At 39.8% G+C, this 16,279-nt stretch overlaps 1 protein-coding gene across 1 annotated transcript in view; it reads left to right on the top strand.

The window, feature by feature from the left end:
- Positions 1–16,279, top strand: part of GLI2 (GLI family zinc finger 2) — a 210,826-nt gene that overhangs the window by 149,533 nt on the left and 45,014 nt on the right. The window contains exons 3-4 of the mRNA XM_070957097.1: positions 2,152–2,354; positions 6,122–6,313. Coding sequence (XP_070813198.1) covers positions 2,152–2,354; positions 6,122–6,313 — 395 coding nt within the window. The remainder of the gene's footprint in view (positions 1–2,151; positions 2,355–6,121; positions 6,314–16,279) is intronic.

The raw sequence follows: 16,279 nt of genomic DNA, 5'->3' as shown, positions 1-16,279 counted from the left end.
AGAGAGAATTAATAATAGAGAAATATATTCTGTAATGATGAAAGAGAAAGTATTGAAACATGCATCCAATTAGTAGAAAGACACTGGCTTCAACTCTGATGGTGAAAAAAATAAGGGATTAATAATAGAAAAGTTTGAACTTAAAAATGTTACCATCTTTCATTAAGCAGTTTTGTAAAATTTCTATAAAAATCAAATGTTTAGCAATACATGATTGTAAAGGATATAAACAATTCCTAAAGCAAAATAATCTTGATACTAGAAGTGTTGATTTACACAGACTGAATGTTATAGCTTGGGAAAAAAATGCATGCATTTTGTTGAGTAACAGAATTATAAAACTCTCTTTCTACAACTTAGTCACTCTGGCTTTATTATCAATAAATTAACTCTGTAGACTACATGGTACAGCTCACAATTATTCATGAATGTTGTTCATTTTAGGGACTGTTTCACTTAATGCTCAGTATCAAATAGAATAGTCTGTTCTGAGAAGAAGTTGTTTATAATAATATTCTTTCGTAATGAATTTCCCTAGTGTTTTTTTAATGATTTTATATTCTCTAGCATTGCTCTATTTTCAGGTATAGCTTTTGTTTTAATGACTATGAAGCAGGGGTGGGTTCTACTTACCTTTACTACCGGTTCGGAATGGGATCACGCCTACGCGCTTGCTTCACTCTCTCTTGCGCCTTGCTTCTGCGCATGCACAGAAGCTTCTGCGCATGCACAGATCACCAATGACGACATCCGGGGCAGTGGGCGGGGCCTCCGGCTGGTTTTACTACCGGTTCTTGCAAACCGTTCCAAACCAGGGGCAACCCACCACTGCTATGAAGTACAACAGTGGTAGTATCAACCCATTTCTTAGTAGAGATAGCATCCATGGTGCCACCTTTTATCCTTATTTTTGACCAATGCAGACATCATCTTTTCTGTGGGGCTGAAAGGATTCATTCACCTTCCCCCCCCCATAAGCCATAGGCAAAATTGATATGCAAATCCTGGATCTTGTTAATGGGCTTTAGATGTTGGTCTCCTAGTTTGATCTGAATTGACTCAAAAAGCTCATGAACTACATAATACATAGTTTCAAGCAGCCATCAAAGGCATTCCCAACCCTGTTGGGAGAAATGGAGTATTGATGAAAGAGAGAATTTATTGTGTATGTAAGAGAATTTCTTTCAAGGCTGATGTATTAAGGCAGGTTTCATGGCTCAGGGAAGTCTGGGGCTGCTTTCAGTTTACCCCCGGCTTCATTTTCCCCACTGCAAGTCACACACTTCAATTTAGCCTTCATCACCATTAAATTGTCAGATGTTTTCTTAATGACATCACTCTTTTTTTAAAAAAAATCCTGTTTCATTTTTTCCAGATGGGACTAAAATTATTCGTAATGATCTCTAGCTGAGTCTGAAATGCAGTCTTTTTATTTGCTTTCTCATTCCTTGCTCTCTCTCTCTCTTTCACCATTAGTTCTTTTCTACCAGTATGAATTAAACAACTAGATTTGGCACAGTTCTTTTATTACCTGTAGCCTTTTCTGAAACAGGAAGCTGGATCTTTGCCTGAGGAATACGGTGTGGGATTATGTCACAAATAAAATGCTGTTCTTTCTATAGATCCCATTCTATGAAACTGGGCATTTGGAGTGCTATATTTCCAGTGGAATCTTAATAACAATGTTTTTGGAAATTATTTTAAATTGCTTACTTGCATCCCTAAACATTTATCTTTAAATTACAGCTTCATTTTTCCCATTGCCCTTGGTGGAAGACTAGGCAATTTGTGGCCCTGCAGATGTTACTAAACCATGATTTCCAGTTGTGCTAGCTAGCCAGCATAACCAACGCACAATACATGTTGGCTTGTGACAAGCAGAGTTAATGGAGAAGGCACAAGTTACAGTCATGTGATGTTTCACTTAACTCCCACAGTTAGTTGCTTAACGATTGAAGAGGAAGTGTCGCAGTGATGTGATTTTCCACTTAGCAACTGCAGCACACAGCGAGAGTTTCTGTCCCAATCGCTAAACAAGGACTATCAGTATTTCGTCTTCCTTACCTTCTGGTTTTGTAGTGTATTCATGTTCCAGCAGTTAAAGAGACTGATCTTGATAAAAAGTTGGGTTTTTTTCTGCCTCTTTTACAGACCTTCCACTCTAAGTGGCAGTCCTGTTATCTCCGATATCTCCCTCATCCGTCTGTCACCCCACCCTGCGGGACCTGCAGACTCACCTTTCAGCCACCCTCATCCATACATGAACCCCCATGTGGAGCATTACTTCCGATCCATGCACAGCAGCCCTACTCTGTCTATGATCTCAGCGGCTAGAGGTCTCAGCCCAGCTGATGGTAAGTGGGGCTCTGAGGATTGACTCAATGGTAAAGTGAAAGTTTGTGGCAAGTAGGGCGCATCTGTACAATAACACTTCCTAGGCCAGAACTGGGGAAGCTTCTTGGATGAGAAGTGAAATGTCTTCAAGGAGAAACAAAGTCCAGTTGCCTTTTGGAAAAAGCACCTTTGGGATTATCTAAATTAATTACCATTAATGTAAATATCCATGATCCTTTTGGACAATAATAGCAATATACAAATCAGTCTAAATCAGGTCCATGTCAGTGTTACAGACTTACAAATATTATTCCGTTCCATTAATATTTTTTACATTGTTGATAATATTGTTCACAATTTTATGCAGTGCACAATCTTTCCTAATAGACAAGGTTTTATATGTGATTATTTCTAGCATAGACTTATAAACACAGTTATTTCTAATTCTTGTTTCAAAATAAACTTTTTGCATGCAAAGGTATATGTTCTGTTATGAATTTTTTTTCCCCAAAAGTACATTTTATATGAATTTTTGCATGAGGAATGAGAAACATTACTGGTTTTCAGTCCTGGTCGTTCATCTGCTGCAAGAGTTGTGAATTGGATCCTTTTACTCCCAATGAAACTGTCATGGGTTTCTTTTATACACCTACCAAATCCCTCACAGTAATATGGCTAATACTAATATTTCCAAAGCAGGACTTTACATTTATGAATTAATTACATTCATGAACGAAAAGATGAATCATCCTACAAACAGGTTGGGCTTTTGTTAATTGCATATGAGTGCAATTCATCTTGAATATAATCTTGAATATAAAGACTTGGAGGGATTTTGAAGATCATCTAATCCAACCCACTGCCTTATTTAAACATTTCCCATGTCCACTACCTCCCAAGGCAGTCTACTGCATTGTTATACAGACTTTAATACATTTTTCTTGATGTCTAATTTAAATCTGCTTCTTTACAATTAACATTTATTTTAATGACAACATCTCCATGCTTATATATAGAGGCGCTGGAATTTTTGGATCACACAACTGGAACCTTGCTGGATCTTACAGGAGATCTTTCGGAACCAAAGCTTCTCTGTAAATTCTTCCTGTGTATGATCCTAGAATTTCCCATATTCTCCAATAAATTGGAGGATGGGTGGGTTGACCTTTGACCCTTTATTTTCTCTGGTAGAAGGGCAATCAGACTGAACTTACATCATGGGTAGTTTTGGTCATCGTATCTTATAATGTACTAGTACAAAAGGGAATAAAACTAATAAGAATATTAATATACTAATATTCTTCATTTTCTTCTCACTACTAATATTCTTCTATATCATATCGTATTTGTATATTTCCCAGTTCTGCAATATCTTTCTTGGATTATATTGACCAGAAACATACATTCTTATGATTATATCATAGATTTCCATATATTTTTCATTGTTTCCTTTGTGATTCATTTCTTGATGATATCTAATGAGGAATAAAAAAAAGGAGCCAGACAAATTCCTTATTTATTTCTTAAAGGAAGTTAAAACATTTTTTTTAAAATGAAATATTGATAAAACGTGGTTCAATAGGATTGGGTCATGAAGGAATGGATGTAGCCTTCACACTCATACATGCTTACCCTTGAACTGTATGCATTCAAAGGAAAGGCAGAGCGCAATGGGTCTAAGACAGCTTGCCGCAGCCAACTCATCACAGCCATCTTGCTATGAACAAGTTCATGTGGGATACCTCACAGCAATAAATGTTAGCCGCCACTGTTTCTTTAACATTATTTCCATTGACAAAGGTGGAAATAATGTCGAAGAAACAGTGACAAATAACATTTATTGCATTGAGTAGAATTGTCCATGACGAATTGTCCGGAGGCAGGTTGGCTGCAGCAAAATGGCCATGGCAAGTTGGCCACAACAAGATGGCTGCAGCGAACTGTCCCATTCCAGAGAGCAATGGTTCAGTGTAAGGCCTTCTTCAGATGGCCAACAGCAGGCTGATGAGAAATAGGGAAAGGATACTGAGTGAGATTCTCAAACCAAACGACCAACCTTGCAGGCCAAATGTTCTCCAGGACTGGTGTAAAGGCTTGCAGGGCAAAGATTTTCAAATTGCTCAAGGTCTGGTTATCGGTCTTCATGAAGGGAAGCAAAGGTCAAGTCTTCTAATCAAGCTTGACTCTTGCTGATTTCCTGTCATGGCCATCCAGTTTTCTTGGTAATAATATGGAAGTATGTTGCCCTTACCTTCTTTCTGAACAGATTTGTTTGTTTTACTTTCCAGGCTGACCTCTAGATCACCAAGGAATCTGAAGGGAAGAGTGAGGTGGGGGTGGGGGGGAGAAGACTACATGAAAAGTAGACCAGAAGTCACATGTCACCATTTGCTATCTATTACCAGCTATACATTGAGTATTTATTATAGCTAATGTCAAGAGAAAGAGAAAAAGAGGAGGCAGATCTGTTAAATAGAGAGAAAGGTGGAAGAAGGAAAATAATAATTGGGAATACTGTTAGCTATACTGTTCATGTTCACTAATTTATTCTTGCAAACAGTCTCAAAAGTAATCAAAAGTAAGTGGCATCAAAATGGATTTCAATAAAAAGCCTCCTGACTAGCTCCTCTTATGTAGAAGATTCTATAGATTGGTGCTTATCTGCTACCTAGTAGTAAAGTCGAAAGAAAATATCTAACCTTCACTTCCTCTCTATCTGGGATGAAGCTAGAACTTCACCTCTGCAGAATAATAACTGGACGATATGAGGCATGTCCTCAGCTAGACAGATGTAACGCATCTGGTAAAAACCTAGTTTCTCTCTCATTGCTGACTTGGTTTTGTTGATCCCAGGGGCCTTTCCCTTTAGCAAGTGTTAAGCTTCCAAGCTTCTGCATTAAGTAAGCTACAGATGTGTTTTATTGCTCTTAATAGTCTTTCTTCCTCTCAGTATGACCCCTGAATCTTCTTTCTTCCTGCAAAAGAAATGTTATTATTATTTGGCATTAGAAAGGGTCTTGATCTTGGCTTTCAAATTTCTCTCTCTCCTTCTCCCTCTCCCTCTCTCCTCGTCCCTCCCTCCTCCCCCTCCTCCCTTTGTAAATAAGTTCAGTGTAGAATGGGCATAGAGGCAGGCAGGTTTCACAAATGGGCAAAAGTGAGGATAATTGGTTCTGGCAAGCTAAATGGTTTTCCACTGCCAGGCACACTATTAAAAAAAACCTCTCATTCTTCTCTCTCTCTCTCTCTCTCTCTCTCTCTCTCTCTCTCTCTCTCTCTCTCTCTCTCTCTCTCTCTCTCTCTCACACACACACACACACACACACACACACACACATACACACACACACACTTTATTAGAACCCTGCTTTAATTTTCTTATGCTGCTTCTCATTAACTAGGCTTTGTCTGTCTTTTTCTTTTGTAAAAGGCAGGATGTTAATTTCGACAACAATACTGCATCCAGAAGTCTCCCCTCCTTTCCTCCATTCCCTTCCTCCCCCTCTTTCTCTCCTTTTCCTTCTCCCTTGTGAACTCTGTGTTCATACAGCAGGATTATTTTGGAGGGGGGGTTAGAAATGAGAGATTGTTTATAAATTTGCGGAAATAGAGGAATGTAGAGGGCCCCAGCCTGGTGTCTTTTGTCCAGAGCGAGCAACACGTCAGAGTTACAACTACACAGTTTTGGCAGGGAACAGGGAGTTTCTAACATCTTTGCAGATATTTTGCTGTCTGGAAACATTTTACCCTTCTTCTCTCCTCTGCCCCTGTCTTGTTCCCCATGCAGTAGCTCATGAGCATCTGAAAGAGAGGAGTCTCTTTGGCCTTCCCCATCCTCCTCCAGGAGCCAGCCCTGCAGACTACTATCACCAGATGACGTTCATGGCCAGCCACCCGAATCCTTATGGAGACCTCCTCATGCAGAGTGGAGCAGCAGCCGGGGCCACGCATCTTCATGATTACCTCAGCCCTGTAGATGGTGAGTACAAGAGCCTTCTCTGGCTGGATCCATGTTCAGGAATGTTTTTGCTGGAATGACCACTTCTAGAGTGGGGGAATGGCACTATAACGTTATCATAAAAGTGTCCCTGTGTGCGCTCCCCTAGGTGTCTCAAAAAAGACAAGATTGTTGAAAGCACTGGGTTACTTGACATCCTCTTACTTTCTGCATGTGGCTGAAGGCCCTGTTTTGCCACATGGCCCATAATAGGACCAACCTCTCCCCCGCTTGTTTTTGCAAACTCTCCTTAAAGAATGTACAACTTGTCTTGCTAAATCTCCAGTTCTACTGGATAACAAACATCCTCATTAAACTTGGCAGACACTGGGAAGCTAAGACGTGTGAACTGAAAGGCTCTGCCATGCTAAATGAGAGCGGGCACGATCGCTTCACAGTGCAGAAACAAATGCTGGACCCCGCCTCTTCAGAAACTGGGAGGGACGGAGGGGAAAAAAGTTCTCATCTAAAGTTTTGCTTGCTTGTTAAACTTCATGTTTTGAACAGCTCCAGCCTTTCAGTTAAGAAAGGGAGGAATTAATTTTGCAGAATTAGTACAGGTTATGTGATGAGGATCTCTTCAAGTTGTTGAGAGACTATAGACAAGTCATCTTAGCTGAAGCACTATAAACAGTTTTCAGGGGGGAAATGCTACAATCTCTTCCATTAAATAAATGTGACTAACAAGTGCTTAATATGCCTGGTTTGTATGTTCCAGCTTCCTTCCTTTCACTAATATAGATAAGGTGGGAACAACTGGAAATAAGGCAACTGTTGAGCAGGTTCTAACTGATGACAATATTTGGGCTTAAGTAGGAGAAAGTTTACCAGGACTTTGCCAATGCCATTGGAAAAAGCCACCGTGAAACACATGTGTCTGAAGTTTTATGCATTGCTATAACTGAGTAGTAAGTTTAAGATATCTTTTGAGTATGGTTTTGCAGGTTAAACCATGTGAGTGTTTTATACAACAGAATCTAGTAGCATATTAGAGATCAATTATTTTATTGTGATATGAGCTTCGGTAATGAATATTCACTGAATTTTAGCCATATAGCTTATGGGAAAGTTGATGAATACACAAGCTCATATACTTCTTGCTTATAGAGTTTAATGAAATAAAATAGCACACAAATTTGTTTTCTACGGTTCAGATTCCCTTCATTTGTTCTCTTTTCAAATCAGCCTCTCTCAGAGTGTGTCTCCACCCCCCACCGCACCCCCCCAGCTCATGGGTTCTCTGTTGACGCGCAGGCCACAGTAAACTACTCAACCTTTAATGTGCCATAGAAGAATTCGCAGCAGGCCTCTGTGGAGTAAAACTTCAGTTCCGCCCTGTTGCATTTATGTTAATTTCACGCAGGAGGATAAAACCTTAGCAACCTCCAAAGAAATGAGGTCAGCTTTTAAATCTGAGGAGGTTCATCTGTAACTTTAAAAGGCTACTAGTTTGGAAGGGCTGGTGTTTTTTGTTTTTTTTTTCCCCCTCATTCCTTGTCCTCTCCAAAGAGTTCTTTGTGGCTCTGGTTTTCAATCCTTGGGATGATTTCCCACCCCCACCCCCGTCGCCACCAAAAAAAGTTGCCTACAAATGAATAACAATGGCTATCACTGTAGTGTTTCCACTTTCTGTAGATCACATTTTCTGCGGATAGGAAATACTGGCAAAATCCAGTCACATATGGTTTACTAACATGAATTCAAGATCTTTGTGTTTCGCAGCTTTTTAGTCATTGCAAAAAGAGGAGCTATCGAAGTTAAATGGATACCAATTTTAAAAATAAGTTAATACATGTTGCGGGTCGTGGATATAGCATCACAATAGTATTTGCATTGTTGAAATTTAATTTTACTGCACTCAACAGAAAGTACAATACAAGGTATCTCTCAAAGTTCTTTCCTCTGATCTTTTGGCTAAAATTTTGCTGACTCCTGGATTCTTCAAAAATCCCATTTACTTATGCTGGTTTAAGGAGCCTTAATGATTTTTAAGGGTGGTGAGACAGCTTTTGTGTTGCTCAAGAAGGATCTTGGAATACCTTGAACTGCAAAACTAAAGGACCCTAAGAAATTTGTCTCTTAGGACATCACCTGTGCCAGAACAAACACGATGCGGTGTGACACTACAGACCATAAAAAAAAATTCACAAGAAAATTACAGATGGCAGCCACATGCTGTTTGGTGATAAAGGAGTTGCCTGATACAGAACTCTGATGATATATTTATTTACCATGCTTCAGCTAAAGTTAATATTGCTTCTGATTTGGTGTCTTATGAATAGGATTGTACTTCATTTTCAAAAGCAGAAGAAGCACAGAAGGGATATCCAGCCATTTAGGAGTGAGTGCTGTTTCCTTTTTGATCAAGCACCAAAGGAGGTGAAGTGAAGCCCTGTAGGGTAACACTTTACTCACCCTTTCTGAACTTTCAGCTCTTTTCCAAAAGAGTCAAAGTATTATTAGCTTTGGAGGTAGAAAAGTCTTTGTGCATATAAACAGGGCAAGAAATATCAGTCAATATGAAGCAAATATAAACCTAAATAAAAAGTAGCTGTAATTGCTTAAAGCTGCTTGATAATTCCATTAACTAAATGGATTGCTTTAAAGAACAGAAACAGTTTATATTTAAATCTGATGTTTCATATTGATGCATGATTGTCCTTTCATTCATAAGAATCTCCACTAAACTGGGAAAAGCTGTACTCCAACTGAAAGTGAACCTGGAAGCTGGCTTGAAGTGGGAAAATTCGGGGTGACTTTGGGGATGGATGGATGGATGGATGGATGGATGGATGGATGGATGGATAAATAGCTGGGACATTTGTTCAGGTAAACATCTTGGTATGGGAGTACAGGGAAAATGTCATGATTGAGAGTTGACTGAAAGGTATACACTGACAAATATATCTTGGTTACCAAGATCTATTCTTATGTGGCTATGGGGAGGAAGAACTACAATCTTTCTTGTGAACAGCCAACTGATTTTTTTTCATTCTAATTTTACCATGCGTTGCCCCCATATTAGTCAGTTAATTGGTTTCTACAAGTTTCCATTCCTTTCATCTCCCATCCATTTCTTTCATATCATATTTCAATCTTCCATTTTTCTGCCCCGCAATAATTTGTTAATTGTAATAGCTGTTTTAATCAAACCTGCCTCCCTCATTTATTTCTCCTACCGATTCGTCATTACTTTCAGTAACTTTAAATTGTTTTGATATTTTGTAAATAATTGTAAATATTATATTGTGGTGCGAATATCTTTCCATGCTCCTCATAAACCCTGATTCCATTTTGATATAAGTGGTAAAAGTGTGTGCTACAGTGGTGGATTGCTACCGGTTTACCCCGGTTCGGGTGAATACTGGCAGCGGGAGGCTCCACCCACCCTCCCGGACGTCATCAAATATGCTCTGCGCATGTGCAGAAGTGGTGTGTGCGCGAGTGAAGCGTGTGCACAAGCAAACCGGTAGCAAAGGTAAGTGAAACCCACCACTGATGTGCTACCATATTAGACAGAATCGTCAAAAAGATTGAGCCTCAGTACAAGCGAGGACAAAGATTATTGTGGTTGTTGTAGAACACTGGTGTCAAACTCACCGCGTCACATTGCCGGCACATGACATTTTGCGACATTTTTCCCATTCACGGAGCTGGGGTGGGCATGGGCTGCATGTGACGCATCTGGCCCACGGGCCGCCAGTTTGACACCCCTGTTGTAGAACAACAAACAGAGGAGGGCAGCGGGTAAAGAGAAAAACCTACTCAGCAATGAGCACTGGATTTGTCTTGCAGGAGTAAAATCAACCTTGGGATGGTTATAGTACTTTAAATATGCATACCACAATGTGTTCATTTTTCATTGGTTTAATGAACACCCATGTCTTATACGATAAAAAAAAATTTTTTTTTGCATATACAAAAGTACTCTGTTCTTATGTGCTCTTTTAAAATGCTGGCAGGTCACTTCCCTGTCCAAGAACATCCTGACATATGTATTCATTTATTACCCTTGTTTCCTTGTATGTAACCTCTCCATTTTAGAGATAATGAAGGATTGTTTGTCTCTAAACTCCCCCCTGTCTACTTCCTCAGAAGTGAAACTAAAATATCAGCATAGTCTGATAAGATATGATGATGATGGTCATGGCCATACTTAGAGCAGATGTTGGCTTTACGGAATCTTCCACTGAGGCATCAGTTAGAAATAGAACCAAGATAATCCTTCAGTAAAAGAAATAAAGCACAAAGACAAATTACTGTTACAAAGGCAACAATAATTCCTGGAATAATTTTTCTTTCCCTTGCTTTTGGCTCATGGATACAAGAGATCATTTATATTTATTTAAGTGATTTATATGACTGCCTGTTTCAAAATAGTGAGTCTGGGTGGCTAACAATGCATAAAAACATAATATAATGTAAAATGAAAAAAAAAAATAAACTGAAAACCTAATAAAATAAAAATGTAAAAAATACTAAAAGCCTAATAAAGTCACATAAACAATACAATGGTAGTCTTTTTACACTAAACAAAAAGAAACTAACTCGCCCTACATGTAAGGCTCAACAGATACCCTGGTTCAATACCTAAAGGAAATACCAGGTCTTGAATGCCCTTCAGAAGACTAACAGCATCAATGATTAAGTAAAACCAATTTCAGTTACCAGTCTCTAGAAACAAATAGGGAATGTAAAAGACATTTTGTCAGGCATCTGCCTAAGCCTTGATATCATCTATTTTATCAGAAACATGCATAACAACATTTAGAACTTACAATGCCTCCTAATGCTTTACTAGCTAAGATATAAACTGATGTTGAAGTGTGATGATTTGGCAGAATGTTTTGGTTTCTACCCCAAGGCCTCTCCAATTTCCTTGGGCAAAACCTCTACCACTACCAGGATACAGATCATGACTTTACTAAAAATTTAACAGGCCTTCCATTTTTTGCATTAATGGTCCTTATCTCTCTTAGTTTTCTGGGTTGCAGAAGATCCTGTTTATATCTAAGGGGCAGGAGTGAAATCTACTTACCTTCCTTACCGGTTCGGAAGTGCACGCACTGCGCGCACATCACATGCATGCACAGACCTTCTGCGTATGCGCAGAGGGTAAAAAGCACATTACCTCCTGGTTAAAACCAGGAAGTAATGACACCCAGGCAGGTGGGCGGAGCCTCACGCCATCATTGCTACCGGTTCTCCAAACCACCTGCCACAATCGCTACCAGATCGCCCGATCCGGTCCGAACCGGGAGCATTTCACCCCTGCTAAGGGGTTTAGAAAGTTTTTGGAGCAGTCAATTGTGTTGCTCAAGGGCAGCAATGTAACAGTGACCAAATCTACCAGAAGGAAGGGCCTTATATCTTTGAATGCCAAATAGTTTCTACTAAGGCTGCAATTCCCTTTAGGGCAGGCACAATTTGGTGCACATGGGTTATCCTGTGAGGCATAATACCCATCCAAAGGGAAAGACCAATGTATACAATGTCCAGGAAAAACAAAAATGACTATCCCTGTTCACAGAGAATTGGATGATGATGATGATGATGATGATGATGATGATGATTGCAGAATTAATACTCTATCCAAAGTCAAACAAAATTTATCATAAGTCAAAGCTAACTGGTTGATCTTTGGCGATGAAGTATAAATTCACAGAGGGTGGCCCATAAGAAGGTCCTGCAGACTCAATCCAGTGTTCTTGTTATGATGGACATTAGAGCAAGGGGAAAAGCATCAGTAAGTTTTAGATTGAATTAACTACACAATAGAGTGTGTGTGTGTGTGTGTGTGTGTGTGTGTGTGTGTGTGTGTTGATGCTTTTCCCATGCTAGATAATGAGAGCACGAACCTCTGGTTTTCTTAATAATATCCCAGAATGAGAATAACGGGAACAAACTAAGGATTTAGCCACAAGGCAGGTAATGTGATTTTTGGTTAGTTATTTAGCATTGGAAAAATGTCTACATGTCTACAGATTGTAACAAAATCTAACAATTCAGAGAGCAGAGCTGATTGTACCTGTCCTACATCCATATTTTCCCCATTCGTATTTCCCCCCCAACCTTCATTCTCTATCCACGCATGATACAACATAGAAACAGCATTTTTACAGATTAATACAATCTTAACCTTGATCCCAATGGGGAAATAAAGTGGGGACCCATTGCAGGATAGTGGGCAAGCCCCAACGCTACTTGTGCTCCTCTGAGCACTCCTGATTGTGCCATAGAATTTCCAGTAGTATGATGGAGAAGGTGGAAACAATTTAAGATTTGTTTATTTATATTTTGACTTTGAAGGGTGTTAAGTGAGTAAACACAGCTGGGGACAACTGGGAATCAAACTTTCATTAATCCATTTAATAATTAATCCAGGCCTCGACTTTGGAAAATTACAGAGATTTTTTTTTTCCATAATTAGGATATGAAAGTACATTTGAAAGTAAATCAGTGAATGCAAACGGAAGATTGGTATACGGGTATGTGAGTGTCTTGGATTACTAGGTAGCAGAGATGTTAACTAGTCAAAGTCTAATCAAAAATTTCCCTGTGTGTTTAATTTACATTTGGCAATTGTAAAAGAAGGATATTGATTGAGTTATATGTCACCTTTATTTTGTATAACTCAAGGTACTATGCATAATGACACTTCCTCCTATATTGGGTCTATGACAATTTGCCATGGCCAACTCACCATGGCCAGATTGCCGCAGGACAACTCACCAGGGCCAACTCACTGCGGTACAATTTGCTGTGGAACCAGAGTTACACTAATGTCAAAGAAAAGGTGAAATAGAATCATTAAAAAAAAAAAAAGAATGCAAAAGGAGGGACAGAATGCAATGTGAATGACAAAAATTTAATTTTTAAAAATTTATTGAAACTAAAATTATAGAATTGTTAAATTGTCCCGCAGCAAGTTGGCCATGGCTAGTTTTCCCATTCCATCCTGTATTCCCCACAATGACAATCTTGCGAAGTGGGTTGACCTGAGAGAAAGAGACTGGCCCAAAGTCACCCATCCAGCTTCTATGTCTAAGGGAAGACTAGAACTTGAAGTGTCCCAGTTTCTCCCAGTAAATTTAGGCAAATAATAAATATTTGTAATGTAACATTGTTTTAGATATGCATTACAAATGTGATTGACAGATGAAGTCTTATCGTTGAATAAATATGTTTAGCTTCTTATATTTTTGTTTGTGCAGCCTTTCGGTGAAGGAAAACAAACTTTTGATTTGCTTCCATCTCTCTTAGAAATTTGTACTAGGAGGTGGAAAAAGGGAATTTGCCTATAGAATTGCCTGAGATCAACCCTGTGACTTTAACCTATATGTGAATGCATCACATAGCAGATTCTAATGGAAACTTAAACCCACAGTGTTCAATTCTAGGTATAAAAATCAAGAACACCAAAGAAATTTCACCACATCTTGCAATATCAGGAGGATCCAAATTAGAGCAGACAGTAATGAAATGCATATGCCTTGATTTGTGATAAAATAAGTCCCAGGTTATCTTGCAGAAACTGACAGCTTCCAACAGAGTTTTTACCCTGGGGAAAAAAAAAAAAGATTAGGGGTCTCTAAATGGTTGTACCAATAAAACTTGGGCTGCTCTTGGACATCAAGATTTCTACAGTGGTCAAATTAATGGGAACCAATGGCAGAGCTGACACGGCAAGCATAAATCATGGTGGGAAGGAGCAGCGAGGACCGAGTACAAGGCTTTTCTTTCTATTTAGTAATTTATCAAGGGAAGTGGCACATTAATAAACAGATCTCCCTTGAGAGGTGGGAGTAACAGAGATAAATATGACTGTGAAAGCCAGCTTGCTCACTCCTCTTGGTAAAATAGGAGAATGGACACACACACAAAAGCCCTTCATGGATGTATCAATTTGGGCGAATGAGTGAGTATGTTTGCATCTTCTCTTGGCAAAATTCTGTCTTGTAGGAATAATCAAAATAAGGATCTTTAGTATAATGTGCTGCATCATTCCTCATTAGCTGGACGACTATTGCTCAAGAAGACACATTCACACAGAGGTTTTGAAAGGAGGTTAGGTATATGTTAGATGCTGTCCAACCACGGCAGTACATCCTCAGGGAGATGCTTGTCTTGCTGGGTCCCAAGGGCTGTACCACAGAGGGAAGCAGTTGCTGGATTAAGTGTGCAGTATTGACAGCCAGTTATGCAGTCCGTATGAGCACATCTGCAACCTCAGCATGGGAATTTGCAAGCCAATGGTGGGTCTGTTTCATCAAGGAGGCTTACTCGGTTTCTCAATTAGGTTCCCATGGGCTCAGTATTATTAGCCTTCCTCATGAAACCTTTGTGAGTGTCCTTAGATCTCCCAGTGCAAAACAATAAACCACAGTGTGTTTCCTATAGCAAGATTGTTGAATGCCTTCTTTTTTCATTTATTTTATTTTTATAGCATACACTCTATACCAGGGGTGTCAAACTTGATTTCATTGAGGGCTACATCAGAGTTGTGTTTGACCTCAGGGGCCAGTGTGGGCATGGGCATGGGTGGACATTCATGTCGGGGTGCCTGTGGTGGCCTGAGTGCTCTGCCAGGGAAAATGGGCTCCTGAGCTCTGTTTTCAGCCACAATGGCCTCCTGCAGCTCTCTGCCAGTGAAAAGGGAGCTTGGGGGTGCATGTGGGAGCCCTCCAGGCCCCATTTTCAGCCTTCTGCAGCCCTCTGGGAGCTCCATTTTCATTGGCAGAGGACTGCAGGAGGCCATCGTGGCTGAAAATGTAGCCTGGGAGGGCCACACATGGCCCACCAAAGCTTCATTTTTGCTGACAGAGGCACCGCTGACCAGTCCTTCGCTGTTTCCAGAGCGGCCCCATGGGCCAGATCTAAACATCCCATGAGCCGAATCCAACCCACGGGCCTTGAGTTTGACACCCCTGCTCTATACAATAGATGCGGCTGTATGGTAGGTAAGGGGGCGCAATAGCTCAATGGTGAAAGATGCTGAGTTTATCAGCTGCAAAGCTGGCAGTCTGGGTTTGAAACCCAAATGCCATACAATGGGGTGAGCTCCCATTCCTTGCTCCAGCTCCTGCGCACCTAGCAATTCAAAATCATGCAGATGTGAATAGATAAATAGGTATCACTTTGGTGGGAAGGTAACAATGTTCCATGCACCTCAGGGTATAGTCATGCTGGTCACATGACCACAGAAATGTCTTTGAACACTGATGGCTCCCTTGGCAAATGGAGATGAGCATCACCTCCTTGAGTAGGACACAACTGGGCATGGGAAACCTTTACTTTTACCTTAATGGTAGGTAAACATTTAAAAATATAAACTGTAGAAAGCTATATTGTATTCAACATTCAGCAGTGTAAACACTCTTAAATTAAAAGTAATTTTAAAGACAGAACTGAGTATAAAATTAAGTTTGATAGTAACATGGTGAGTTGAAAAACCTCTCCAAAGCCACATGGGAAGTGAGTAAGATTTCAAGTAGTCAATAAAACTGATGCTTTGGAGGCCTAGGGAATCCTCCAGTTCATATCTAAAAAACAATAGAATAAATTGTATTAAATAAATAGAATTTCTTAAATGCTGAAACTGTAAAATTTAGAGGTCATTCTGTATATGATGCTAGCTGAAGAGTGTATGTGAAAAGTAGCAGCTGTTAACAATGGGCTTGGCAAAGTTTCACTGAATTGTCTTTGGAGATAAACTCATGTTGTTTCCTGCAGAGATGCCGAGTGCTATCTCCTGCCTGTCAATTCAGCTCCTTCAAATGGTTTACCTGACTGATAATTGTTGCCTTTAGTGAATGAAGCCTTTAGATTAGCTGATGTAAGCCTACCAGCCACCCAAAAATTTGGATTGGTTGGGATTTTGAACTCCCCAAGATGATTGTCCAGTTTTTTCCCAAAACAGCATTGCTAATTCTGCTTGGGAGCATTGTT

This window comes from Pituophis catenifer, unplaced genomic scaffold (assembly GCF_029215685.1).
Source record: "Pituophis catenifer annectens isolate HBS135680 unplaced genomic scaffold, rPitCat1.0.hap2 SCAF_1, whole genome shotgun sequence".
Taxonomy (NCBI): domain Eukaryota; kingdom Metazoa; phylum Chordata; class Lepidosauria; order Squamata; family Colubridae; genus Pituophis; species Pituophis catenifer.
Note: the sequence above shows the minus strand (reverse complement) of the source record. Positions and strands in the feature narration are given on the sequence as shown.